General features: G+C 39.9%; 2 protein-coding genes across 8 annotated transcripts in view; one reads left to right on the top strand and one right to left on the bottom strand.

Moving 5' to 3' along the window:
* pkp4 (plakophilin 4) overlaps positions 1–23,651 on the bottom strand; it is a 93,421-nt gene extending 69,770 nt beyond the window's left edge. For 3 of the 5 annotated variants that reach the window (XM_084361865.1, XM_084361867.1, XM_084361866.1), the window contains exons 1-2: positions 23,428–23,651; positions 5,617–5,750 (exon numbers count right to left, since the gene is read on the bottom strand). In XM_084361865.1, the coding sequence (XP_084217991.1) occupies positions 5,617–5,745 (129 nt within the window). In that variant the 5' untranslated portion in view covers positions 5,746–5,750; positions 23,428–23,651. Of the gene's footprint in view, positions 1–4,348; positions 4,732–5,616; positions 5,751–23,427 lie in introns of those variants that run through there. The other 2 variants (XM_084361869.1, XM_084361868.1) reach the window with 2 other exon arrangements.
* An 86-nt stretch (positions 23,652–23,737) lies between these two features.
* Positions 23,738–27,921, top strand: part of LOC311262484 (coiled-coil domain-containing protein 148-like) — a 34,033-nt gene continuing 29,849 nt past the window's right edge. Inside the window, exons 1-3 of one of the 3 annotated variants that reach the window (XM_084361872.1) lie at positions 23,738–23,840; positions 25,931–26,019; positions 26,473–26,594. In XM_084361872.1, the coding sequence (XP_084217998.1) occupies positions 25,965–26,019; positions 26,473–26,594 (177 nt within the window). In that variant the 5' untranslated portion in view covers positions 23,738–23,840; positions 25,931–25,964. Of the gene's footprint in view, positions 23,860–25,930; positions 26,020–26,472; positions 26,595–27,921 lie in introns of those variants that run through there. The other 2 variants (XM_084361873.1, XM_084361874.1) reach the window with 2 other exon arrangements.

Below are 27,921 nucleotides of genomic sequence, written 5' to 3'. Positions count from 1 at the left end.
TGCAACAGCCAGGAAACTTCAACATCTACAGCCTATAAAAGCATTTGTCCTCATGTATAGTATGTGCAATTAAACGTGTGCATAAGAACACCTGAATGGAAATGCCCTAACAAATAAATATTTCCTTTGCAATAATCATGTATCTTCTTTGCAATGGATAGCTGTTGCCCAAGAGTTAGACTTTCTTCATCTTTGAGAGTTTGCAAACAAAGACACTGACCGACCGATCTCTTGTATCATGGTTTAAAGGTGACCTGAGGAGTTTACTTGTAAACAAACACAATGTATGATGTGTATCCTTGAGGCCTCACAAATGTGTTGACTGCATTTCCTTCCTAATAAAACAACTGCACAGCTGATTTTTTAAAAACATATTTTAAATCCTGCATGGTTTACTTTGGTTTTCTTTGTTCGCAAGCTTTCTTCGCCCTATATAGGGCTTTAAGTCTGATTAATGGCAGGGTGCTCAACACATTTGATAAGAGTCACTGGACATAAATTAAAGAGCACTGCAACTTCTTCAATAAATGCCTTGGCGAAATGTTTCAGTCGTCTCCATGGTCACCGGTGCCAGCTTGCTTAGTAATATTATATCAGTGTTAATACCCAATCAGGTTGCAGGACAAAATATGATTGTATCTGCAACATAACATTCTCCAGGTGCGCAACATGAAAGCAATGTGTCGAGCTACCCTGACCTATGTTACCACTGCCAACTATCAATCAGTGGAATAGCTTTGTCTGCATATACAGATAATATGGGGAGCCACTCGTAACAACATTGCTACATCGTGCTACTAGTGGTCAAAAGATCTAGGACAACTTTAAATACTCACCCATTCCCTTTACTGTGACAACCAGAAAGGGCCCAACCAAACTGACCTTGTGACACCATCACATTATTTACCCTCATCCTATTTGGTTTGTTGCATTGATTAAATACCTTTAACAGGCTATTATTTGTTGCCTTCTGGAAAGTACAACAAATCTCATGTAACCTCAACTAGTCACCTTCAATCAGTGCGTTATTGTGGCCGTTGTGTGGCTTCAATAGCATACACAGCATAACGGATGCATTGAAAATGACAATCTTTCATTCATTATTGCTAAAACAAATGTGACAATAAATTGTAATATGGATTTGAGGTCATAACATAAGCCCTACAACACCGTTATGGGCTGTCCTGGAGATCATCTTGTGGCAGTCTCTTCCCAATATTTACATAACGGCAGTTGTTGGAAACACATTTTGATTTGCATTTTGTTTAACCAACATGTCCGAAACTCATTTGAAATTTGCATATTATTTGGGTCTACACAGTCACATTATCTCAAAGGATGAAAAATAAAATAAACACGCCAATTACCTTGCAGATTCATCAATAAGAGATCATCTTAAGCCCTTCTACACATTGAAGTTTTAACTACATTTCATATCTGTCCACCGCCATTTATGACTTTTGTTCATTTCAACTGAAGCAAATTGCTGTGTTCTGCTGTCACATAGTATTTAAACCAGACAGAAAATAAAATGTCACATTTATTTTATGTTGTAAATGTGGGTTTTTAGAGGTCGTGTTATCAGAGAATGATATGGCATTGTTTATTTGCACGTAAATGCACACAGTGTAAGCTCTGACAAAATGCAGTCAACCATTTTATACATTTAACAGTTGTAAACTGCTAATGGCCAAGTGGTTAAAAGCCACTTGATTGAATGTGGCTGTCAACACATTTCAGCATCAGTGAACGCTATGCTGACCCTGTACCTACGCTCCTTGTAAGGCACACTGGATACATGCCTGAGCTAAACTGAATATGATGAAAAACTTTAAAGTAAGATGCAGTATTATCCAGCTCTAGAAGTTCTTCAGCTGTTTTCTAAGATCTGGGTTATGCTAGAGGAGAATAAGCTCATAGGGCGTGTTGTCCGACCATGTTGGAGGGCAAAAGTGTTAATAGTTGTTCTGAACGATCTCACTCAATGGTGAGGTAAAAAACGTCCTTTCATAGAGCAGGGAGGGACATGTTAACTGTTTAAATATGGAGATAATAGTAAACTTTATCAGACAGTCTCCCTTAAAGGCCATTTATAGTGTTGCACTTGGTTGTTCACATTAAAAGAAGAGCTTGGGAAAGGAGTTCAAACTGTGTTCATTTTCTCTACTCCGAACACCTGGCCACTGTTGGTTTCAGATCAACTGAGTTAATAACATTCAAAATTATGGTCCAATTTTCAAGGGATGTACAATACTGTATGGTTTTGGAAGTGCCTCAGAAAAGTGACATGCAGGTTTTTTTTCCTACAATACCAATAGTGATAGCGATGCGATTTATTAGTCAGCACTGCTTTTTTCAAAGAACCTGCAGTCACTGAAGGACAGGAGCACAAATTAATAAAACTCATGTGTACAAAACACTGACAAATCCTTGTACGTCTCCTTGTCATAGTATAATTCAAATAAATAGGGGCTAATCTATTCTAATTAGAGACAATCAGCTTTGTCATCAGTCCTTGACAAGCTCTTTATGTTCTCTATAAATCAAATCTTAGCAATTTGGAAATCAACGGAAATCCTGACTTTATTTTACCAATAACGTGCCCGCATTATTTACGTACACTCAACTTTATAGTATAGGATGCTTTTTTAACAGTAATTCAAAACATTACAAATGAACAAAAACTTTAACAACTGATTTTTTCAATTCATAATTAAAAAATGTCCACCCATTTTTTGGACAACAGGGCTTTGTGAAACAAAAAAACTATTTTTAGGAATTGATCAATATTGACTTATCACCCTGGCCTATCCCCCACCTGCCCCTTTTGAGTCGCTAAGGCAGAAGGAAACTAGATTTTAACATATGGTTGCCGTGTCTCTATATTGAGGGAGCGTCTGACATCCAGTGAGGCAGTATCTGACATCCATGTCAGATGCCATTAAATCAATTAAAGCTCCAATGAAGAATCACCTTGAAAAGGCATACTGCCAATAATTTTCAGTTTTTAACTCAAAACTGTTCCCCCGCATTAAACAGTTGTTGTTTCCTACTGCAGCCTACAATAAACAGGCTCCTCACCTGGTTAGAGAGCAAATGCAAACGAGTTGGTGACTACACTGCCAGTTTTGGAATTTAATAAGAATATAAGTAGCACTTTAAAGCTCAGTGATGGTTAAAAAAAAAAAAAGGTAAGAAAAAAGGTAATAGTAGGGTAATAGTTTGATAATAAGGAGGTAAGAAAATAAGCTGTCTAATATTATCCAGATGTATCCAATGTTAACACTCAACACTTTCACAATTACATGGTATTACTTAATGATTACCTCTTTATTAGCGCACCGTTACCCGACTATTACCAAGCTGTAATGTTAAGTGCTAACGAAAATAACAATATCAACTATAGGCAACAAAGCTACACAATGTATGTGCTAACAAATGGTATTTTGCTAGATATTTCTCATACAGAACTACTGAGTATTGATTTTTCCCAAGATATTTATTCTAATATTCAAATAATACCAAAAACATCAGTGGTCTTTGGAATTAAAAACAAAGAAAAATACAGTCAAATACATTGACAAGACATACCAGAGCGCTGCTATTGCTGAATCCACAGAAAAGACAATCTGTCTGGATGAGTGCCACAGCCTCCCACTGCTTCAATTACACTTAAGATGAAACAGATAAAAAACTAGGTCTTAGATAATCCTCGAAACAACCCTTTTGCTTAAATTACATTTTAATAAGAGAATAAATACTGACGAGGGGAAATTCTGTCAAAAGTCAATTCTGAATTACAACACGGTTTTAGGTTATGTGTTCGTGTCAGGCTTGGATAAATAGCATGTGTGATTATTCAAAGCCAGCAGGAATGTGCAAAAAGAAAAACATTGACATTAAGCACTTAAATGGGGTCTGTAATAAACCATTATGGATATGACATCCAGATGGTGGATCAGTGCTGTTAAAGAGGCACAGAGCAATGACAGGACTCTAATAAGTGGGAGCTTCAGCACGACAGAACCAAATCCTCAAATTAACGGCAAAAAACTGCAGCTCGTTAGCAGTCAGAAGGGAAGACAGGGAGAAACATAAGTCCAAGCGACTGAACACACAGGGAGAATGCAATCATAAGATGTTGGTGAAACTGTCCTTGTTTGGGCATTTGGGCAGAGCCTGTGCAGCTGTAACCACAGCAGTGACAGAAGCAAAACTTTAGTAAGAAAGACAGAGAAATGAAGGAAGACCAGGAGTGAAAAGGACAAGTGAAGGGGGAGAAAGCAGCCAATAAAAAGGAAAAAAGGACATAAATTAAAGATAGTGAAGCCAAAGAGTAAACACTTACCAAACACCCAGTCATCCTAAGCCCCAGCCCTAACCGCGACCACAGCTACAGCGCAGCAGACTTGCATGTTTACAGCGACAGCGAGATCCCTCGAAGGTCTGCCTCTCAACAATCACAGGAAAGCCTCGTGCAAAAGCACAGAGAGAAGAAAAAACACTCACACTAGCCCAGTCTGACCTCCTCCATCTTTACATTCTCACTCACCCTCTGCTTTGCCTCTCCAACTCTGCTAAACACTGAGCAGAATGATCATTTTGCAGCCTCTACTCTTTAGCAGGAATCCCCTCTGAGCCTGTCGCTCTGAAAAGCAACGGCTCAGGCAGGCTACTCGCTCTTCCTGCTTGCCTGCATGAGATCTGCTCTAACCGGACGAGCCACTGAGGAATACTCTAGGGAAGGAAGTGACATCGACAGGTGCTCCCTCCTTCCTTCCTTCCTTCCTTACTTACTCATGTAAACAATACCCACTTTCCTGCAGTAAGCCTAAATGACACTTCTGTGAGTCAGTCGCTAATAAATACCAGAGAACGCATTTAATTCATTTCAGCTCAACTAAAGTGTCAGTCGGGAAATAGAAAGGTATGTCGGATGTCATAGAGGAAAATTAACAACATTAATAATGAGCAAAATCTCTTTAGCCCGGTTTGCCCTGCGCTGGATTCCCAAGAATATAGAGAGCTGGAGCGAAGCCAAAGAGGAAAGGAGAGTGTGTATGTGACAGAAGGGAGTGTGGATGAATCACAGAGAGACAGGCATGGATGGAGTGAGTCAGAGGGCATGTCCCTCCACAGGCTCGCTGCTAGAGATGATCTTCCTGGTTGTCCATTCATGCATGCCAGGCCATGACTGCAGGCAATAAACAACCAATAGCTCCTAGTCAAGCTTATTACATTTCAATTTTCCACAAGATGACAAAAGGAAGTCCAATCTGCCCACAGTTCTGCTATAAACAACAAAAAAAAATCTTTTCATCGTCCCACACGCAGAGAGATGACAACTTTCTACTGCAAGCTCTGTACCGCAGAGGTAAGTTATATGATTACAGTGACAACAGGGTTTGTGACACAAAGTCACAGGAAAAAAATGTCCACATGCGTTCCCAGGAGGACTTCTTCTTAGTAGAATTTGTGACTCACTGGACAATTTAGCGTTCTGTAAATGTCACTTTACAAAGTGGTTCATAAAAAGCTTTAACAGTGCCGTAATATGAGAAATGTAGCATGAATCAGTGGGTTCTTAGCAAAGTACGAACAGAAGAGACACACTACCTGTTCTTTGACAGAGGCCAGGATGTTGTTGGCGGTGTTGTCAGCCTCCATGTTGCGGCCAGTTGAACTGTCGCGGATGGTCAACAGAAGCCCCTCCTCCGTCACTGGGCTCTGCTCAGGAGCTGGCATTCCTCCTGCGTGAAACACACACGCACACACACACAGACACATATGATCGGGTCACCGCAGGCGTTCTTCTGAGAAAAAAAAACATCACAATCTTGTACACACATACCAGACTGTGTGCATGTATGTGCAACCACACACAACACTCTTTTGAGTCAACCACTCCCTGAAACACACAGGCGAGTGATGAGGAGTGACTATCGATGGCCACGCGCCGCAGCCACCACCAGCAAAACACAAAACACACACCCACACACGCCATATGGCCCGAAGAGGAAAAGGCTGTCAATGTTTCACGTCTGTGACAGTGCAAATCAATGCCATATGGCCTTGAGACAACACACAAGTTAAATAATGATTTGTGTATGCAATACAGTCACATAAAAAAATACAACACAAAACAGAACGACAGCCAAGGCACACAACAATTGAAATAAAATCCTAACAATGCAAAAGCTGCTCTAAAATACTAAGCATGTGTGCACAGGTGGTAGTTATACACATTTATGTTTAAGATGCTGTGGAAATAAGTAGATGGGGATGCGCGAGGGCAGGTCTTTGAGGAAAAAAGATAAAACAAAAAACAAGTCAGCAGCCCGACGGAAGAGATAAGGTGTTCCCTGTCTCCTTCGCTCTCTCTGGCCTCTTGTCCGCGATTGAAATGAGAAAGTAGAACGAATAGTTATGGTCTCATTATATCCGTTGACAGGGAGAGTGTCAAGGGAACGCTGCTCAAGGTGGATCCATATTTACTAGAAAGAGCCTGTTGAGCCAGACAGGGCAGCTAAAGGCTGTGATGGCTGCCTCACAGCTCAGTCCTGCAGCAGGAGCAGCAGCAGACAAAAGCAGAGGCTCTAATAACACAGGAGGAATGCGACTTCAGGGAAACGGGGATTTTACCATGACTTTTACTGCCTTAGAGATCCACTGCCGCTGTCATCTCCAAGATACGAACAGAAAGACATATTCCACCCACTGGTTCCTACACATATATCACAAACTACATGATTTACTAACCCTTACCCTAACGATGTTGTGGTGAGCTATCTTTACATGTGGATATGTCGGGGAATATTAGCTTCTAAACCACCATGAAATAACCATATGGTAATTTACAAAATAGCCTTGCTGCTAGCAATTGAATACTCCCCCCATTAAAGAGTCTATTATAATATTCTTAATCCATGATGGCAGCCTGAGGGTGGGAAGACCTCATATACAGTAGCTTTACTGAATGAGACAATGTCACGCTGGCAGACATCATTTAAGAGGTTAAAGGGTCATATACTGTGATGTAAAAGCACTCACCGACTTGAATCTGTTCTCACACACACACACACACACACACACATGGGCAAGTAAGGAATCATTTAGCTCAGGCTGACAGCCAGTTTGTGTGAGCTGGTTGGGTTGTTTACACTGAGAACATAAAAGTTTTTGGCCAGGGATGAGGCGGTTGAGGAGGAGGAGGAGAGGGGTGGATGAAGTATGTGGGAGGTCCCCCAGACATTTGGACGAAATGTGACCCTGAGGTATTCTGGGAGTCTGTCACCAAGGGCTGCGTGAGCATTTCAAGGTGTCTGAGTCCGAACGGAGCCGTGTGCCAGCCCTGGTGTTAAATGAGGGATAAGGTTTTACTACTACTACCAAGCATGTTAGTCTGCGCAGGATATTCCATTTATCCCCCTGTCAGTCTTGCAAATTCCTTTCCTGCTCATTCATAGCGTTGCAACACACCGCGCTGGCTCCCGCCCACCTCCACACTGCAGAATCAAGGACATGGCACTTGATTCCCAGAAAACACAGCAACAGGAAACGGGAAAAGCTGTTTGAATTTGACAGAGCTCCTCCTCCCTGACTTCTGCACAAACACAGAGGAGAACAACGCAGACGGGACTGACTGAGTGCACATTTTTAAAACTGACAGAAGTTGCCAACCCGGTCAGGGTGGACAAAATCCTCTCTGCTTTGTTTCTGACTTCTCACAGAAAGACAAAGAAAGGTGTACAACTAGGGAAGCTAGGCACTGTTGTGGTAATTGTTGTTTAAATCACCACAGATTAAGAATAACACAAGCCTTATCGGGCCTTCCTGTAACCCTTCACTATTTGATAAAAGATTCACTTGCCTGCCAAAAAATAAAAGAAAGGAAATTCCTCACGCCTTGACCACAATCTGTGTATATAATCTGATCAAAATGAAATCTAAACTTGACTGTAGGAAAGTGCACACCAAGCAAACTGTAGGAAATAGAACCACAGAAAAAACAACATCCAAAAAAAAAAAAAAAAGGAAGCTATCGAAGGCACCATTAAGCAAAGAAAACTGTAATGTGTATCTGAGCCTACCTCTGAAATTCCCCATTTTTTATCTGCTCCAGAATGATTTCACTCTGCTTAGCTGGGAGTTCTCAGCAGCCTTTGGGTAAAGGAGTGAAGACAAGGATGCTGCTGCCAACCTACCACAGTCCTATAGGCACACGGCTGACTGGTTCTTCAACATTTCTCTTTGTGTTTACCTCCAAATGCTGAGGGGGGGGAAATTTCCTTGCTGAACTGCCTGGCGGTTAAAACCTGTGGTATGTCCAACTCCAGACAGTTTGAAGAGCAAGCTGAGAAGTAGGTGAGGAGCTAAGGAGGCGAGCTCGGTCTGTGCAGATTTCAGGGTTGTCATTAGGTTAATACCTAAGGGCCGTACTGCGTAGTTCCCACAGAGTAAAGATGACCTCATCCTGGAGGCAATGAAGAGTCAAACCAGCGTCTAATTATTACCATTACGGTTATTTCCCTCGACTACGCAGAAAATAAACATTCTGTGTAGACGACATCATGACAGGATCTTTGAGCTCTTGACAAAACAAACATGATTTTTTCTGACAGTATTTCTTTCAGTGACATTTTAAGATAGACTAATAAGCATCTCTTTTACTAGACACTCTTTCTGGTCGTAGCTAAATCTCCCCTTTAAAGTAACATAATCCTCAATGTCTGCAAGCCTGCCAAGAAAAGTCTTAGTCCGACCCCACCCTGACTCGTCGGATCACGTGATCTGATCCACTGACCTCAGACTCCGGCCACTCCTCTGAGCTTCTTACACAACCACTCTTTCCATGACTTGATTAAATGCAGTCTATGGAAGGAGGGAAAAGGGAATGGAAGCTGACAAATTCTGTTAGTGTCAGATCTTATTGACGGGGCATGTTTCTGAAGCGAGTTTAGACAGATCTACTGTCCCAGATTCAAATACTGCCTCACTGCATCAATTTCATCTACAGACATGAATTCATCAGTTCTCTGATCCCTCTGAAAGCCACCTGTGCCACGTATCACTTTCCCCAAGGAGGACCGTAGAAGCAAGTGTAATATCGGCCGTCGCACAGGCTACGTTCACATACACAGGAAACCAGGTTACTAGGAGAAATCAGGTTGAAGGAGGAAAGCAGAGAACACGTTTTTGAACACATTTTTTTTAACTCTCTATGTTAAAATGCATCTGGTCATTAAGCACATTTGTTAGCAGTAAGCATATTTAAGTATATTGGTAATTTATAGTTCTGGACCGAAAAAACCTTTTGTTATTTTCAGCTTGGAGCATTTGGAATGATGCCGCTGTGTGAGAGGTCAGGCTCTATAACGGAAGAGCACAAAGTTTCCTCAACTTTGTTGATGTATCTGAATTTGAATACAAATATCCTGCACTTAAACAGTGAAACTTACTCATTTACAAGTTTTTGTTTCAGCTCCTGTTTCGGTCCGACTTCTGATTTGATTACTTTGGATTCAAAGAGGAGCCACGATGAGTAATAATCTTCCCTGTCATTTTCATAAAACCCACAGTAACCAGGAGGCTTAAGTGCAGGTAAATCCACTGACTGATGTATTCCTTCATTTCCCACTTTTACTTCAAGAAGAGATAAACTGCTGCCACCGGTGCACATTCATTGTCCCTGTAAGTCAAAGAATCCATTGTCTGCCAGTCAGCGGGAGAAAGATTTGTCTTTAGGAGGCTGAGTGACACCAGGTCACAGACATTCAGCACAGACAAATGGGGATGAGCTGAGAAATAATTATACATTAGCCTAAATTTCAATTGCAGGGAGTCTTGGAGCAGCAGCAGTTCAGATGCTGATTGCTCCAACTTGCTGAGCTAAAGAAATAGCCAGCAAATCTACAGCACAAACAGAGTTGAGAGCTGTGTGAAGCCGTATTTTGATGTTGGAAAGATGGGCTGCCTATATTAAAATATGTATATGAAAACAGTTTTGGTGAGAAATAGGCAGTGTACTAAGTAGTGAGTAGTAGTCAGTAACTTCTATACAATTCCTTGAAAATTATCAATATTTGGTATCATGTCTGATATCATGGTGAAAATTGGCATTGGGGGCACACAATTTCAGATTTTTAATAAAAGATAAATAAACAGGGCTACTGTGTGTTAGGCACAACAGCATCTAAGTTAATTTAATTCGGGAGGAAGTGGGACTCTGTAGGCACCGTAGCTGTGCATGTGTTAACTCGCTGAAAACACTCAAATAGTTCTGGAGAATCAATAGTTCAAAAAATGAGTATTGAAACCATTTCAAATATTCAGTATCAATAATTTAGACAGTTTGATCAGAGTTTAGTGAGATTTCACTCTCTCTCTCTATGTCTCACCAAACTCTGATACTTTCTTTGTCTCTCTCACTCAGCCCAACTATACTCTGTGTCCACGGATGCGGGCGTACAAAAAAGTACAATCTATAGTTGATACAACAACATGACATCTTTTGCATCATTTGGAGGAATTGTGCAGGCAAAATAGAACAACAGGATACATCATCTTACTGCACTTCTTTTGGGGGACAAAAGAAGTGATAAGTAACAGTTCATTACCATCTTGGCAATCCATGAAGTGGAATCACAAAACAGCTTCCCGTAAGAACTACAACTTATGCAGTGATCTGATCAATATTTAATCGTGTATCAAGCTTAACATCCCATTAAACCTCTTAGGCAGCATGCACCCCACAGGATGTCTATAGCAACCATGAAGTGGTTCATGCTTGTTATAGCTTAGCTGGATTGCAGAGAGGGATGACATTGTACAGGTTATTTGTTATAAAAACCCACATCCTCTCAGGTCCCTGTGCCACACGGTTGTTTATGACTTATCTAGAGTGACTGTAGCATGTCAAACTTTGTGAGGAGAAATAAAGTCCCATTGCTAATCTCTCAGCAGCTGCAAAATAGCCCCAAAGACCCACAATGCTTAATTGCTTCTTTCAAACAGTGTATTGACTTTGCTAAATAAAAATAACATTTGTGGTCAAGTATAATTTATCAGAATTCACCAAGATGAACAATAATATATTTCAGCCTCAGTAAATCCCCAGAATGAAGACGGAGGTAGAAAAACACTTTTGCATCCGCTCATGAAGCATTCACAGCAGCAGCTTTATTTTTTTTACTGCAAGTCACTGAATTCTGAAACAATTTGTGAAATCCCCGACTGCACGGACTATTAGGTTAAACAACACGTGGTTTGGAAGTGCTGACTGAAGCCCTGACAGAGTAATTGCTCTGAGCAGATTTGAGAATGTGGGTAGCACAAATACCAGTGGTCCTGTACACACTGCATGTCTCAGATTACCCTGAAACTCAGAAAGTACATTGTTAAGTATCCATACACTGTGATTTCTTAATACTGAAGGTGCCACACAGGGAGATTTTTTTTTGAGGAGGATGACAAATTCTTTGGTAAGCGCACGACCGACTCGCCAGCAGCAAAACACAAAAAGTTATTATTAGATCCCTAGACGTTTCACTTTCTGCTCTCAACTGCTGAAAATGTTCATATTGACACACCCAATGGCAAAGGAATGTCTCCTTTCCAGAGCAGAAACAGTCTCACATGCACACACAATCACTCTATCAATCATTAAACTGCAGAGAATCATGCAGCCTTCTTTAGATAGACACATACCTGTCCTTCTGTTGATATACGATTAAACAAGGTGAGAAATAAAGCGCTGGATGGAATGGAGACAACAGTCCGACAGCATCTCCTTCACCTCCTCAACAAAGTGGGCATGCAGAGTAAATCATTTAGAAGCTGCACCCATGCCTACCTCACACCTTTAACCTCACCCAGACAAATGTTGCAATAACCTGCGGCCTATCTGAGCATGTGTATCCACAGGGCAGGGCTTGCCTCTGACTAAAGACAGGAAACGGAGTCATTTTACAATCAATGCAACCCAGAAACACACACAGACTCATACAACAAACTAGGACTGCATGATATGTTGTCCCACTGACACTGCGATGTGCACATGGCCAATAATTACATCGCAGGACATGTTTGGGTTTATTTTCCGATATCGCACGTCCTGCAATGCGAGTATTCTGCTGAAGCAAAACTTGCACAGTTTACATTTTTCTTTTCACTAACTTTTATTGAATTGTGGTCTATTTGTCATTGCAGTGCTACTTTTGGGGGACATACATTTTATTTCTACTTGCCATTTGCTTTGTTTTGTATGACGGAGCATTTTTATTCGTAATTTATCATTTTTTATAATACCTGTATTTTCTCATATTGCAAAATATATTGCGTAAAGGAAAAACAGCTCAATGTGCTGTGCAGCCCTTCCACAAATGCATGCATATTCCCTGCTCTGCATGTTATCTTGCATGATATGTTTACACAAAGAGGACATGGGGGAGATGACTGCAGACCAAATAATCCATGTTTGCACAGTGCAGCAGTAAAAACACAAGACTAACTTTCCGTGAACAACTTCCTACAACATTCATTCACCCTTCCTCACAACAATACCCCGACTAATGGGGAGCAGAGAGGCTCAACTGAAGTCTCGTCAGCTGTTTCCAACATGTCACCCCCGCTAATATGTTGTGACAGAACAGGACTTAAATTATTCTCATTGCATGTAAATCCCTAAAACAGAATGAGAGTTTCTGCTAGACGGACTTGCTACATCCTGTTACACGTTGTAGGACAAATACATTTAACACCCTAATGCCTTTCTGCATATAATTACAATGGAAAGACAACAACTGCAGCAGCATGAAGGAATTACTGTGTTATACACTCTCAAGAAAAGTCTGATAAAACTCATTCCTTATGTTACAGATGTGGCACAAGACAAAGATTTTATGCACTTAACTAATTGACAAAGTTGTATAAAAGAATTTGATCCTGGCTTGGGATGTTCATTATCGAACCTCATTTAACAGTTCAGTTAAAAATGTGTTTAATCAATGCTGCAGTGTTATCAGGCCCAACGCACTCCACTTGCTGTGTCAAATATTTCCCTACTGCTGAGCATATCAGATGGTTATCAAATGATCATGTTTCAATTTTATGTTAACGCAGGATTGAGAGAGGGAGCGAGAGAGAGAGCGAGAGAGAGAGAGAGAAAGAGAGAGAGGATTGACAGAAATAACGAGATCATTCGAATGGGAAAAATTGAAAAGGAAAATTAGCATAACAAATGTTCGGCTATTGGCAGTGCCCTGGCCTTCACAGTGTAAGGTGTCTCTGAGGTGAATAACTGAGCTCACTCAGCACCTTCTATTAAGACTGATTACAGTAAGAAATGAACTGCCAGAAAAATAATCAATCACAAAGCTATGAGTTGTATAAATTGAGCTTAGCTGACTACGTCTTCATAAAGAGGACAATTTTGTAGGTTTGTTGTGATGAATTGGGAGATAAAAGAATGATGGCTTCGACATTTACTACCTCTCTGAGACATATTATTGAACATTTCATGTGCATGAGTGACTGTGTGAGAAATAAACATTATGGATACGATTAATTTCAGTTATGTTCTGGTTGTCCATGTGTGTGGCAGGGAGCTCAACTTTCACTCTTAAAAAAGTGTGTTCCAGTTACAAATAGCAAGTTCTTACTCTCAAAAGGTAGTGGACATACTTAAGCTACATTCTGATAATGTGTCTGACTAAAATGGCCCATAAAAGTGCTTCAGATTGCTTGTTATCCCAGATGACATTGGCTGACTGCCACTTTTGGGACAAAACGCTCCAAAGCATAACAATCAACTGGAGGTAATATTTTTTTCTTGATATTTAAGTATATCATTGGCAACACTCATACAATAATTCCTGTGGTGGAAATTTGAAGGTTTTATTATTTTTAATTTTTTCTTAGCTTTTTGCATTTCACCATGAAATCCGGACTGTTAACCGGTTTGACATTTTGTGACTCTTATGTGTGATAATCCTTAAACTTTGTAATACCTTTTATACATTTTCATCTAATTTGATAAACAGAGATTAATAGATTCAATAAATGTGTTTTTTGTAAATAAATATTTTTCTTATTTCTAAGGGCTCTGGAGATAAATTTGCACATCGTGTTGTTGTTGGCCATGGTTGCATTTCACCATGTTAAAAAGCTTGTGAAACAACTAAAATTGATGAAACTTAAAGAGTTCCTTTAATGAGTATGCACATAGGAATCTATAAACACAAAGGGAAGGCAAACATGGAGGTTGACGTGGAGACTCTGGCCAGGCCTTTCCAGTTTTAATCCACACTCATTAGATCTCATTGGAGAATCTGAAATAAAAATTTGTGGATTTCAGATTTTAAAGTTAAAGTAGAGCTTGACATGATGAGCTACATTCTACATGCAACATTTGGGTATATTGCTACACGATTAGACTCAAGGTTCTCAACATTTTTGAGTAGCGATCCTCCAGAAAAATCAAGTTTGCATTTATAAAGCTCTCAAGCACTGGGACTTTTGATTCACAAAATGCTGAAAGTGTCAAAATGAAAAAAGAGGGTATTTTTTGTGTGTGTGTGTCCCTTCAGAACTATGTGAACATGCACTTTGACTCTTAACAAAACACACTCAAAATCTTGTTTAATTCCAATTACATCACTGGTACAGGCAATGCAATGTAAAAACTACCCCTCAGTCTAAAATATGATTCCATTTTTTCCCCTACAACCAACTGGAAATCCCTGGAAATTAACTTGCGACCCCCTTGGGGATCCCTACCCAAGGAAAGAAGGAAATCAGCGGCTTTGCCTGGTTTTCTGACAGCTTCAAGCTAATGAGTAAAACTCTGAAGACTTACTGCAAGATCAGATAAACTTACTTTCCCTGAGTAAAATATAAATGATGTTGATTACTGACCACTGAAAGTATCAGTCAGCTGTGTATCAGAAATCTCAAAAAGTTTGGTATCAAATTACAATGACAGCAAGATTTCTTGATTTATTGATATACTGATTAGAATCCCATCTCAAACCACATGTTGCTGTAAGACAACAACAGCAGAACCAGTCAAACATCGTTGTTAGCAGCTGCCTGTCCAACCTCATCTCATTTAAAGCAAAGCCTAACCCCTTCAATGTGACTAAAAAAGTGTAGCTGCTCTACTTGCACAAGAACAGCTATGTTTGAAGTGATTGATAACAGATTGACAGAGTTTTCTCTCCCTGGATTGTTATGTTCAGTTCTATAAAGAATGATATGAATGTGCGGAGAAATGCATTATGTAAATCATAACAGCATTCCTGCTGTATGATGTAAAGATAATGATTTCATATTGACACAAACTACTCTTCTTTACATTTTAATAGAGAAGCCCCAGGCTATACATCTGTAAAAATACGCTCTTCTGACTTCTCGTCCTTAAAAAAGTTGTTCAGTGTATTTAACAAGCTGATGTAGACAACAGCAATAAAAATATTGAGACTGAGAGGGTGAATTCATCAGCGCAGTAAGAGTGAGTGATTTCTGAACTTTGGTAAACTTGGAAAAGTAAATCACAAGAGAGAGGAAACTACAGTTCCTGTGAAGTATTATGAAACCAGCTTAAAGAGTGAGATGGACAAGCAGAGGCCCGGCCATGTACTTCCTGATGTCTGATTTGCATTGCCGCTGCCTACTCAATGCTCGGTGCAGGGGTCAAGGAACAACGTGTTGTGATCCATTCAAATGTGAATGAAGATACTGATAACTGCACAAATGAAATTTTAAACAAACATAGTGATTGACATGAGGCAGAGTCCTTCGTTGCAATAAAACCCTTGGTAACTAAAACTAAAAATCTGCTTCATTAGTGATTAGTGATTTATTGCTAAACTCTACACTGGTCAGGGTGTCTGCAGTGACTCAACTAATTAAATCTAAAAATAGAAAACATTCATTTCGGCGTTTGTTGGTAAACACACCTGTAGACCTGGTGCACACCTCAAGTCATTACAACTAACAATGACTTGCCAACAATTTTTGCTCATCTAACCGCTCATGCTTAAAATGCCCCCAAAGCTAACAGTGTACTTTTAAGCAATTAAGCTGAATGAAATAACCTGCACTCTGACACAGAGTGTTCTTTTAGCCTCCACTATTTCTGGCCTGCAGGTTGGAAAGTGATCTCTGAAACTCCTGGGGAACAGGAAAACCTCATCTATAATTCTGTCCCTTCAGCAGGTGGCCTAGCATTGGCAAGATCTTGGCTCCTCCGGAACATTTGCCTGCACCTGGAAATGAGGAATAAAGCTAAATAAAAGAAAATTGTTAATCGATGAATGAATGATGAATAGATTTGTTCTGCACGCTGATTTTTTTATATGGTGGGTGGGAGGATGCGAGATGTTTCAGGGATAATAAATGATATAGTTAAAGAGGCAATGAGAGTTAAGAAAAACAGCTGGACGTTGAATATTCAGTCATTATCTACTCACCTCCATGGCGATGAAAAGTTGGATGAAGTTTTGTAGCACACAAAACATTTCTGGAGCTTCACAGCAAAACAGCGTTGCAGTATTCTCCTAAACAACTAAAGTCGAAGGGGACTTGTTTTAAAGCTTGTTTAATATATAGTTGTTAATAGTTTATAACGTGTCCAGCGTTATCCAAACCAAAGCCTTGAAATCCCAAAATAATTTGAAAAGGCAATATTTACACCCTTGATGCGTGGTTGAGCTCATACACCCACTTGAGCCAGATTTGTTGTACGCTTTTAGCTTAGCAGCTACAGAGAAGGTTTTGGCTTTATGGAGGCTGTAAATATGGTTCATCAAATCAGTTTGAGAACTTGGGGCTTCTGGAGACTCAGATTATGCTGGCGAAGCTGTATGGAGCCATTTTATGCTTTTGTTTCTGTTGTTTTATCTACATTTTGAAACAAGTCCTTATCTACTTCAGTTGTTCAGGAGAATGCTGCAATGCTGTTTTGCTGTGAAGCTCCAGATATATTTTGTGGACTACAAAACTTCACCAGACTTTCCATCGACATAAGGGTGAGAAGATAATGACAACATTTTTGGGTGAACTTATCCTTTAAAAAAAGAAACGCTAACCATAACTAGGGATGTAAGCAATAAGTCTGCAGTCGATTAAATGTTCCTTAAGATTTTGTGTTTCATTGGACGTTGTTTGTCATAACACTTATGAAGTGTAACCAGTCAGATAGTGTTGTGGGCAGAACACTGAGTAAGACCACAGAGACTACTGACTACAGGCAGAGAAATAATGCATTGCTCGCATTTCAACAACACTTAAAATATGATTTGGTTTATGAAGAATGTGATTAAGGGTTTCAAATGTTCTTATAATATATCCAATATTTGTTTCGTACCATGTTTAACCTTATTGATTAAAATGCGCTCAATTTTGATAATTTTTTGAGTGTTTTCTTACTTTTAGTCAGGGAAATTAGTCCTTAGGAAAGGTTAGGATTAGAGATTCTAATGACTGAATACACATCTTGAGACAGACTTGAATATTTCAGTAACTACATCATAATCTACTTAAAGACAGTTTTGAGTTGGTCAAAAAACTTTTGAAAGATTGTCAAGGACTGTACTCAAAACATACTGGGACAACACCACTTGAGAGGAAACCTTGGAGAACCAAAGTAATAACCGGAATTAGTGAAATGTATAAAATCAGTTCATCACTTCAAACACAAGGATACTAACATGCACTGAACCATGATGCAGAAAGAATTAATGTAGTCACTAAAGAAAATGTCAAGTCAGCCAACCAGCACCAGCTGACCTTTTACACATTGATTTAGCTCAGGTGAATATAAAATGAATTGAGAACTTTTTGTTGATTTATTGGCATACTTAAACAAAAACTCCTTGGCTCCTCACAGACTGGCAAAACATCTCCAACTGCAATGTCACTGCGTACCAAAGGGAACTTAGGCTCTCTGAGAGGTGGCACCATATGGATAATCTATCAAAGGGGATTTAATTGAAAAAATAAATCACCTCCTACAAGTTGGTAAAAATAAATTCCCCTTTAGTTGTACTCTGTAATGATTCATAGAGGATGTGCATGACTTTGCAGTTCTGCAGAGGGACGTATGGTTTTATTTGAGGCATTGCTTTGAATTTATATCCTTCCGGTGCCGCAGACTAAAAGTGTGGGTGCCATCACGTTCATCACATCACAGAGATACTTCTGCAAATCTTCAATATGCTATTATTTCTTATCCCAGTGGCCACAAAACATGTGCAACTCTTCTACTAGGTGTGACTTATGTTTTTCAGCATTTCTGGTTTCATTTCAGCTATAACGGAATATCTTAAAATGATGTGTGAGAACCTGGGAGTGAATGTCCATCCAAAAATAGGAGGGCTTGGCATTGTTCAGGGTTAGTGGTGCATGCAGAAGATAGTGCACTTTGGATGCCAGAGAAAAAGCCCTTCCTAAAATGAAAACAAGCCCATTAACAGGTTGGATGTCTTTTTAAGCTAGTGGCATAGAAGTCATAGTTTCTCTAGTGACATATCAACACTTTAGACACCAGACAGAAAAGTGGTTATTCTGGGATATTTCACTGCTTCCTGGTGTAGATCTGCTAACTAGGCTTTGTCCTCGAGAGCGAGGAAAACTTAAAGAGCAGTGTCTTATTCTTTTAAGTTGCATCAATCATTGCCTTAAGGCGACAAAAATGTTTAGCTTTGATGCTGTCACGATATCAAGTTACTCTGACAAAGAGCGAAAAAAATAAAGTATAAGCTTTGATATCACACGGCACACACCTGCCTCACAACTCTCACAACCGAATGCAAAGCTTAAGATCTATAAAATGCCATTTTAAATGTCATGTGCTTGAACTGTATTTGTTCATTTCCAATGTCAACAACTCCTTTTTCAGAGTCAATTTTACTTTATAGCAATCTTTTAAATGCTTTGACATTTAAGTGAAGTGAATATTCGGCTTCTTGGCAGTGTTTTATGGTTTAACAGGTGAGGCAGACTAATCGTGCAGATTGTTTCAGTTTTCAGTTGTAGTCTGGGAACAGGCATAACCCTCATGGTCGTGTAACCTGACATTGGGGAGATGCCTTCACCTTCTGACTAAATTCAGACACCGAGTGCACTCACATACCACTTTGGGGTGATACCTGATCCCACAAACAAGCTATTTGAGTTTTTAAACGAGTCTAAACCGAGAAGCACACAGCTTGTAGCTTGTGTGCCTGAAACAATAAGCCAATTAAGAGATTAATCAATTGGCGGAGAAGTTTGAAGATGAAATCAATACTAATGAGTCATTAATCAAGCAGAAAATACCAAACATTTGTCTGGATAAAAGTCATCACCTTGGAATATAGTATCTGCCGATTTTAACTATTTTCTGACATTTCATTGACAAAACAATTGATTAAACAAAAAAAATCCACATATAAATCAACAGAGGGAATCATCATTAGTTGCCGCCAATGAAACATGAACTAGTTCTCTCATTTTTATCAAAAGCTTGGTGTGTAAGACTGTTGAATTATTTACAACAGTATTGTATCTGGCACAAAATCTACTATTCAGCATTAAGTGTCACTCGAGGTCATGACATGTTGTTATGACTGTGGCGGCAACTGTAGTGTGCTTATATGTTATGTCATGCACTCCACTGGGATGGACTCTTGCACCAAGATGGACTCTCTTTACCATCAGTAAAGAGAGTAGTCTCTTTCGCCTGGGGTGATAATGTGAGTAGCACTTTGAAATATTCAACAAGGTATTATGTGCCCTGTTGAGGTAATTCTGTGAGCCAGCCAGGCTTAGATAGATGGGATTGTTTGAGCCATGAGCTTGTAGGAAGACTCCAGTAGTAAGGCCGCATGTGGAGCATACGACAGTGGAAAAGCTCTGTCCCTTCACCGCTGCTGTCCACATAGCAGAAACTGACGAGGGGGCGTCTTTCAGACTCAGCATGTCGGGCCTATGGAGGGCTATTTTACCGGACAAAAATCTATTGTGCGCCTAATCTCTAAAAGCGCTGACATGCTTTGTGTTCTGTATTATCTTTAGCTGTCCGGCGTCCAACCAAAGCATGAAATCTGGGGCTCTTTCAGGAATCTATCTACATATCCAGTTAGATCAACAATCAGCCGGCAGCCGCAACCGCCAAGGATTATCCACAGAAGCCAGTGCAAGGCTGAACGCACTCTATACATACAGTATGGTTCTTTAATTACTTTGATTTATACATGATAGGAAACCATGATGAACATAATGCAAACACATGAATAACTGTTAAGCTTGAATCCTCCAGTATACTAATTCTGTTTACAATATATATAATATATATGTTGAGTATGAATCATTTTTTTAATCATTGGTCTGCTCGTTGGTTTCCTCTATAAGTCTTCAGAGTGATATAACAAAGATTACCAGTACACAATGGAAATCCCCTACTCTTCTACATGTGGTTTGTTCTCGGGGAAGGCAGGGGAGACAGATCAAGTCTCTTTAGACCACACGATGCAAATGTGGAATGGAAAAAAGAAGCTATGTAGGGTGGGAATTGGGGGGGTGGGGGTGGGGGGAAGCTTTCCATGCCAAAGGATGAATAAAAGATTTTCTTACTTTTATCGCCACTATGAACTATTATCATCTCACACTGGAGCCACACCACAGTAGCTGTGAGTCCTTCCCAGACAAAACCCCCCAAATCTGTTGAATCTCTCCCACACTCTGGAGCAAATCTGCATCATAATGCAAACTCAAACTACTCACTGCTTGTAAGCATAAGCAGTACATCTGTTTTTGTGTTAGGGGTGGGCGACCTGGCAAAAATAATTATATAGCAATCCATTTGATTGCAATCACAATCCATGATCTAAAATGTGATCTTTTTTTCTCAGTGTTGAATGCCCTGTAGACTATAGCCTGACTTGAAAAAGCGTTTGAATCTATTTATACCATTTAAACAGGGATAGTATTTTTTGGCACAAGCTCATCATCAGCCAGTCTGCTAGCTGTAATTTATGCTGCATTGTTTACAATACATCACACAAGGAAAAGCATGTAATGTTATTTGTCAAATCAGGACGGCAATCTAGTTGGATAAATCGCCTGATGCTGGTACGCTGCATTAGTCATTGTTTTGGCAATGGTAATATTTGTCGTTTTGGGAGATACTTCTAATTGAATTATTCAGTTGTTTAGGTATTAGGATGTGATGGCTAGTCATTGTGGTTATGTGAAATCTGGAAACATCACAGCATATACTAAGCCAATCTCAACTATTAACCTTATACGTGGATTGTGGACACCTTCAGGATCGATCATGACCATGATCGCCCACAGCCATCTGTGCCCAGAAATTCAGAGTTTTTGTTGTGAATACACTTTTATTAAAAAAGATACTGTTTATTCAAAAAATGGTAAGGGAATAAATAAAACCCCAAAACCTGACTGCCACCCAGTAAAAGCTTTACTTTTAAGAGCACTTGACTCATTGAATTGTGCACAAGAGATGCTGACCTTCTCTCGCCTGACTGAAGGAGGAGGTTGACACTTGAGCACTTTACTTAAATACACACATGCATGCGCAGGCACAAGGAAAATAACCATTTTGTTTCCATGAGGCTGGAGAAGACTGGAAATACTTTCCCTTTCTTAAAAGAGGCAGAAAATGCTTTTTGATCATGGTAGAAAAAAAGCAAATCTGACATGTAACACAGGGGTGAGAGCTTTAGCCTTGATGTCGGGCCAGAATTAGGGGGTGAAAGAAATACAAGGAGGAGAGGCCCGCCAAAGGGCGCTAAACTATTCAACTGTTGTCGGTTCCCATTGAAAGAACTCACCATGAAGACTCGGTCAAACAATCATCCCAACAAGATTTTGTGAGCACGTTTGTGTTTTTGTTGTCCACTGAGGCACAAGATTGTTTTTCGTGCAAGTAATACTTAAGCACCCGCATGAGCAATGCATTAAGTTTCACTAACATGCTTTACTATCTCGTACATCATGAGTGATAACCAACATGCAGCATGACAAATGAAACAGGCAACCGGTTGGCTGAATGTCCGAAATACTACAACATCTCTCCTTGTGCCAAACACACTGTCACTGCTTATAGTACAGAAACTACTAAAAAACTAAAAAAGAGGGTGAAATGTGCTCTTCAAACCAACATCCCACTGCTGTTTCAATCCCACAGTAAACCACCCTCAATGGTTGTCAGCTGTGTGGCAGTGTGTGTCCTGTGCAGTAATGTGAATCACGAGGGGAACAACCTAGAGATTCCTCTGGAGTGTGAGAGAGAGTTCACGTATGATCTCATCTGCCACATGCACTTCTTCTGCTGGCTGCAAAAAAAATAAAAAAAATAATAATGGTGCTATGGTCACATCAGTGATGCAGGCAGGTGACCTTTCCACACCTGCATGGCGATAGGAGAGACTTGTATCACTGCTCCCAGCATCTTTGGCGTGACAATCGGAGTATGAAAGTTGACCTTTGGTGACTATCCATCAGAACAAAATGAATGACTGCGTTGAGCTTTCCTCTGCTGCGGTTGTAACCAGACATGACACAGAGGGATGAGAGTTAAATGGCAAGTTCCTCTATTCCCTTTGCAATTGCATTCCTCACACTGGCACAGTGACAGACAAGCACTGGGTTATCACTGGGCACACGTATGTGATTGTGCATTTTCAAATCAGACCCACAAAGTGGGGCAAGGTAATGTATATATGTCTTGAATGTTGCACTTAAATGCATTAAAGTCAGGTAATCTGACTAGTTTTTTGCAGCTCACAATAAAGGCGAGTCTTTAAAGGCACATTATTCTTGTGCAGCACAGTGCAAAAGCAATAAAGATCACGTTAAGGAGAGCGCCAGTGTTTAAAATGCAGATTAGGGTAATTAAATATGGCGTAGTTTGACTTGAGCGAGTGAACGTGAGGGTAAAGGTAAGCTTATCTGGTGGGAGCGCAGTCTCTGGATCTCCGCCCCTCGGCGACCTCGCATTCCTGAGATTCCCACACTCCAACCTCACCTGCCTTTTCCTTACACCACTCAGCTACACACTCTTCAAGGGCAATATCGCTGAAAAAAATGAGTTTTGGGGCTCGCCCGAAAACTAAAACAGTTTGTGTGTGTTAGCTAGCTAAGTTTTCATCCTAACGGTTACTGGCACGACAACGGAAGGCGGCGCGTGAAGGTCTCCCTCAAAAGGTGTGCGGTTGTCGGTCACAAGAACTAGATTAGCCTAATATTAGAGGCTCTCCCGCTGTGAAGAAGACTAAAGAAGTTTATCTTGTGCCACACACACGTACAAAAAGGGCACACACTCTCTCAAGACTTTCTGAGTTCCTCCCACATCGCGCACAGATGCTTTTATTTTCTCCCAATTACTCCGCAGTTAGCGAGAAAAAAAGCAGTTAGGTTTACCTTTAGGAGGACTGGTGTTGCGCTGGCTGAGCTGCGGCTCGGATCTACATCGGAGCAGGTAAGTTCATCGGTAAAAGTCCCGTCGTTTAGTTCCCATGCATGTGGAAGAGTGAAACGCGCCTCCATATATAAAAAAACAAAAGCTACAGCCGAGAGAAGAAGAAGACAACCCCTCTCCGCTGCTCCCTGCCTGCTTCCAGCAGCAAGCACAGTCCCAGGCACTGCGAGAGAGCGTGCATGACGTCAGTGGGAATGTGGGGAAGCAGTGCGCACTCCTGATTGGCTGCGACGGGAGAAGGGGGCGTTCCCAAGGAGGTTGGCATTGTTGAATCGAGCAATGGCAGAAGAGATGACAGTTGCCTTGGTTACAAATTTTGTCAACCCGTACACTGTGCAGAGAGGGATAGCACAAGGTGAGCCGGGGTTCAACGGGTAAATGTTTGTTTTATGCGCATAGCAAATACTTTATACTAGTCGTGTGTATGTGTTGCCTTTAGTTATAACGAGGTTCTGTAAAACTTACTAATGTTCCTGTTAAAAATTGTTGCCATATTTAAAATGTTCTGACTTCAGAGCAGACCTAGCTAGCTAGCTAGCTAACTAGCTAGCTAACAAGATAATAAAACAGCTGCTCCCCCTGACACCTTTCCAGCTCACCTGCATTATTGTAAGTTTTAGTATGCGTTCATGTGCTTTAGTATGATGAAAGGGGTACTATGTAGTCTTGGAGAAGAAATTCAAACTCAGAATTTTAATATTTGAAATATTTATGAGGTAATAATACAAACTCATTTATTCAAAACTGCATAAACAAGCTGTTCTCAGTGGAAAATAAGTTCCCAAGAACTTGGTTTGAAGCTAAAAAGCTGGCAGGGTCCGCTGAATATAAACAAAGTAAATCAGTATGAAATTGTGTTGAAATTCAAGGTCAGTTTGTTTATTCAGTTTATTCAGTCATGAAAACAAAGAGAGTTTGTTTATTTATTTTGTTTAGGCATAAGAAAAAATCAGTTAATGAAGATCTTTTTCTAGTCTCCCCCAGTGCACCTTTGAACTAAAGTAATGCAGTGACTATTTCCTCAATTAATCAAGTATCTAACTTGTGAAGCGTGCCTATCACAGTGTCTGTTGATTGAATTGATTTGTTAAACTTGATTGATCAATACCCAATGGTAGGTGTTTAACCTTCATAGAGGAACGAAGTACCCTGAAGCCAATCTTGTGTAAAAGTAAAGATATCATGTTAAAACATTACTTTTAAATCATCCATAAGGATAATTTAGTATCTGATATTACATCTACTTCTTTGGCAAAAGTAATTTTTATGACAATACATGTACTTTATATCAAAAATACAAATAAAAGTAAAATATACAATATACCCATATACTGTGGGTTGACCGATTATCGCCCTGACAGATTGTTGGATCAGAAATTCAACATTTTTCTGATTATCCTAATCTGGGTTTTTATAAAATCCAATTACTGATAAGATACATTAACTTAAAAATGGTCTTTGGCTCTGATGCAGCATGCACTTTGCAAAGGAACTAGTTACCAAAGTTAAAAACTAGATGTAGTGGAGTAAAAAGTACAATATTTGCTTCCAAAATGTAGTGGAGTGTAAGTATAAAGTGGCAGAAAATGGAAATACTCAAGTAAAGTAAAGTACCTCAAAATTATACTTAGGTACAGTACTTGAGTAAATCTACTTGGTTACATTCCATCACTGGCATGGAAATGTTATTCATACTTAAAGAGTTGGCCATTTTTGCTTAAAAATGATTAAAACAATTAATGGATCATCAAAATTGTTGCTGAATATTTTTTGTCGACCAACTAATCAGTTTATTGATCAAAATTTCCTGCTCTTAACTGTGTGGTTTAATGCTACATGACTTATCAAGTGCGGACAATCATCCTTAGGACATAATGGCAGGCTATTACTTGTTGTTTTTCTGAGTGTTAACCTTTGCTTGCCATTTAAAGTCAAAAATGTAAAAAATGATAATATTGCTCTGTGTTATAAAAAAAGAAGGCTCTCTTTTAGAGACATGGGCAGAAAATAGCAATTATCCCCCATTGAACCGTAACAGAGCAACAGTTTTCATTTCACACAGATTTTATCTGTCCCTGCATACTTCACACTGACCCCATACACGTTGTACATCTTAACTGGCTCAATGCCTTTGTGGACAGATTTTTTTAAAGCTTTATTGAAAACAAAGACATAGTGATGTTCTAGCAGCATATCTGATCACACTGGGTTCACCATCTGTCCCCTTCCAAACACTAAAACTTGTGAGAGTTGACTTATTTTCAGCAATGTCATGCAGACCTTGATTATTTGGCTTTTGATGGGCTTTATTGCGTTTGGACCAGAGTTTCCTGTTATTTCTTTGAATGACACCACTGAAGTCAGGTACCTGTGCAGGTGAAATGTTTTCTCATCATGTTTTGCACAACCTCTATATTTCACATGCAGCGGTCTTTATTTTTGCAGTCGCTGTAGTTCATTCAAATAGAGCCCTACAGTGATGAGTGGAAGGGATCTGCAAACGTTCATTACAAGCTACAGAGCAGAGGATGTTGGTAAGTCAGCGGAAATGAGTTTTGAAACATTGCTGACTTGTGACATGGTGTCCCATTGATATGTTGAACAGATGTGACCTGAAGTCCCCATGTTGAATTCTCCAGGTACTGTCAAGTCTTTGATGCTTGTCAGGGGCAGTGTTGCTTGTGTTTATTCACCTGCTACTCTGAGTCACAGCTGAACTGCTCAAAAAACTGTCTGACACAGTTAATCTTCCCTCCACACACACACACACACACACACACACACACACACACACACACACACACAGCTTTTCCAAATTACCCATACAATCCATTAGCTCCTTTCTGTCTGTTCTTCTATCTTTTACCTCTATTTCTTTCTTTGCTGAAGTCAGCATAAAGACTTCACTTCAGACATTAAAAGTGATGAGATTTTCAACAATTCCAGTGATCCTAATTCAGCCATATCATTTGCTTTCATCCATGCAGAAAAACTGACACTGCGGATGAAAAATGGTCTTGGCAGCTCAAAGTACAAACCAGCTGAATATAAAAGACTACAAGCCATTGTTGATGCCAAACGCCTGGAGTCTGATCTAATTGGACAAAAGGTAAATTTTGGTTGTTATTAATATCATGCCTGTGCTTAAATCAGCAGATTTATGATCAAATCCGTTCCTGTTACATGTAATAATATAGGAATCAGCAGCAAATGAAGAGGAATGTGCTACAACGCTATGATATAAAATGCTTTTTCCAGAGCAAACAGTCAGTATTACCAACCACAGGACAAACTTGAATTGACAAAAACCTTTTTGTTTTAGTGCGAGGTGATAACAGAGCACGTCTCCAATAGTACTAAATAGCTGCCTTTCTCTCTATTTGTCTACCTTTCTTTCTTCTCTCTGACACGCCACATACTGTAAAGGGATTTCATTCCATATATAACAGGCATTGCATAACCTTTACAGTTTGTCCAACAACATGAAACAGAGCAGTAATATCGCTGCCATACACAATAGCATTCCCACTTTCATGAATATTCATTTGGCTGCCTGGGGTTTTCTATAAAACAGTTTGAGGTTCATAGTCGTCTGACTCAGAGTGGAGTAAAAGTTAATGCTGGGGGCAATGGAGATAAGGCTGTTAGACCTGCAGTGTTTTAATTGGTAAACTGTGGCAGAAGCCTTTTTGTATCACTATGGTTGCCTGTGGCTCCTTCCAACCCTGCTCTCTGCATAGCCTAGATAAGACGGGGTATGTTCACATTCGCTTGCCCTGCTAAAAGGCAGGCTCTCTGAGCATCTCCCATTGGTCATGTAATAGAGGGTAAATAAATGACCATGAGTCGCCTCAAGCATGGGATCATTTTTGCTCTCCAGGAAGGACCAGCGGCAGAAATAGATACACAAACCTTGAAATGTTGCCTCATGATAAGATTCCCAGCAGCACTGTATGAAATTGTAAAAATATAGCTACCTTGCATTAGAATAAAAAATGTTCAGAAAGAAAACATTTAAAAATGAGAAAAAAGAGATGTTTCCATGATACTATGAATACTAATACCTTGGTTAAATTAGAAAACATGAAAAAGCAGAACTGAAACAGCAGTCCTTGTTAATTATGTATTCGTACAAATATGCACACAGATTATCTCCATTTCAAGAAAATGTAAAATAGCTAAAGAAGACAAACTGGCAGGATTCAAACACTACTCAAAATGACAGAAAACAAATGCAAAACAGTTTAAGTTAAGAAAAAATTTGAATACTTTTTTTTTCAGTCATTTCATTTGTAAGGAACATAATATTTAAGCCTTTTCACACCCATGATAGTCCACCCGCACAGGTGTTTTCACTAGTTTGTCTAATTAGGCTCCTTCTCAGGACTGTGTGGGCATGTAGGTGACTGAGCTCCACTGACATCTCTCTGACCCTG

This window comes from Pagrus pagrus, assembly GCF_965226575.1.
Source record: "Pagrus pagrus genome assembly, chromosome: 9".
NCBI classification, from domain to species: domain Eukaryota; kingdom Metazoa; phylum Chordata; class Actinopteri; order Spariformes; family Sparidae; genus Pagrus; species Pagrus pagrus.
The sequence above is the reverse complement of the archived record's forward strand: the minus strand, read 5'-3'. Positions and strand labels throughout refer to the sequence as shown.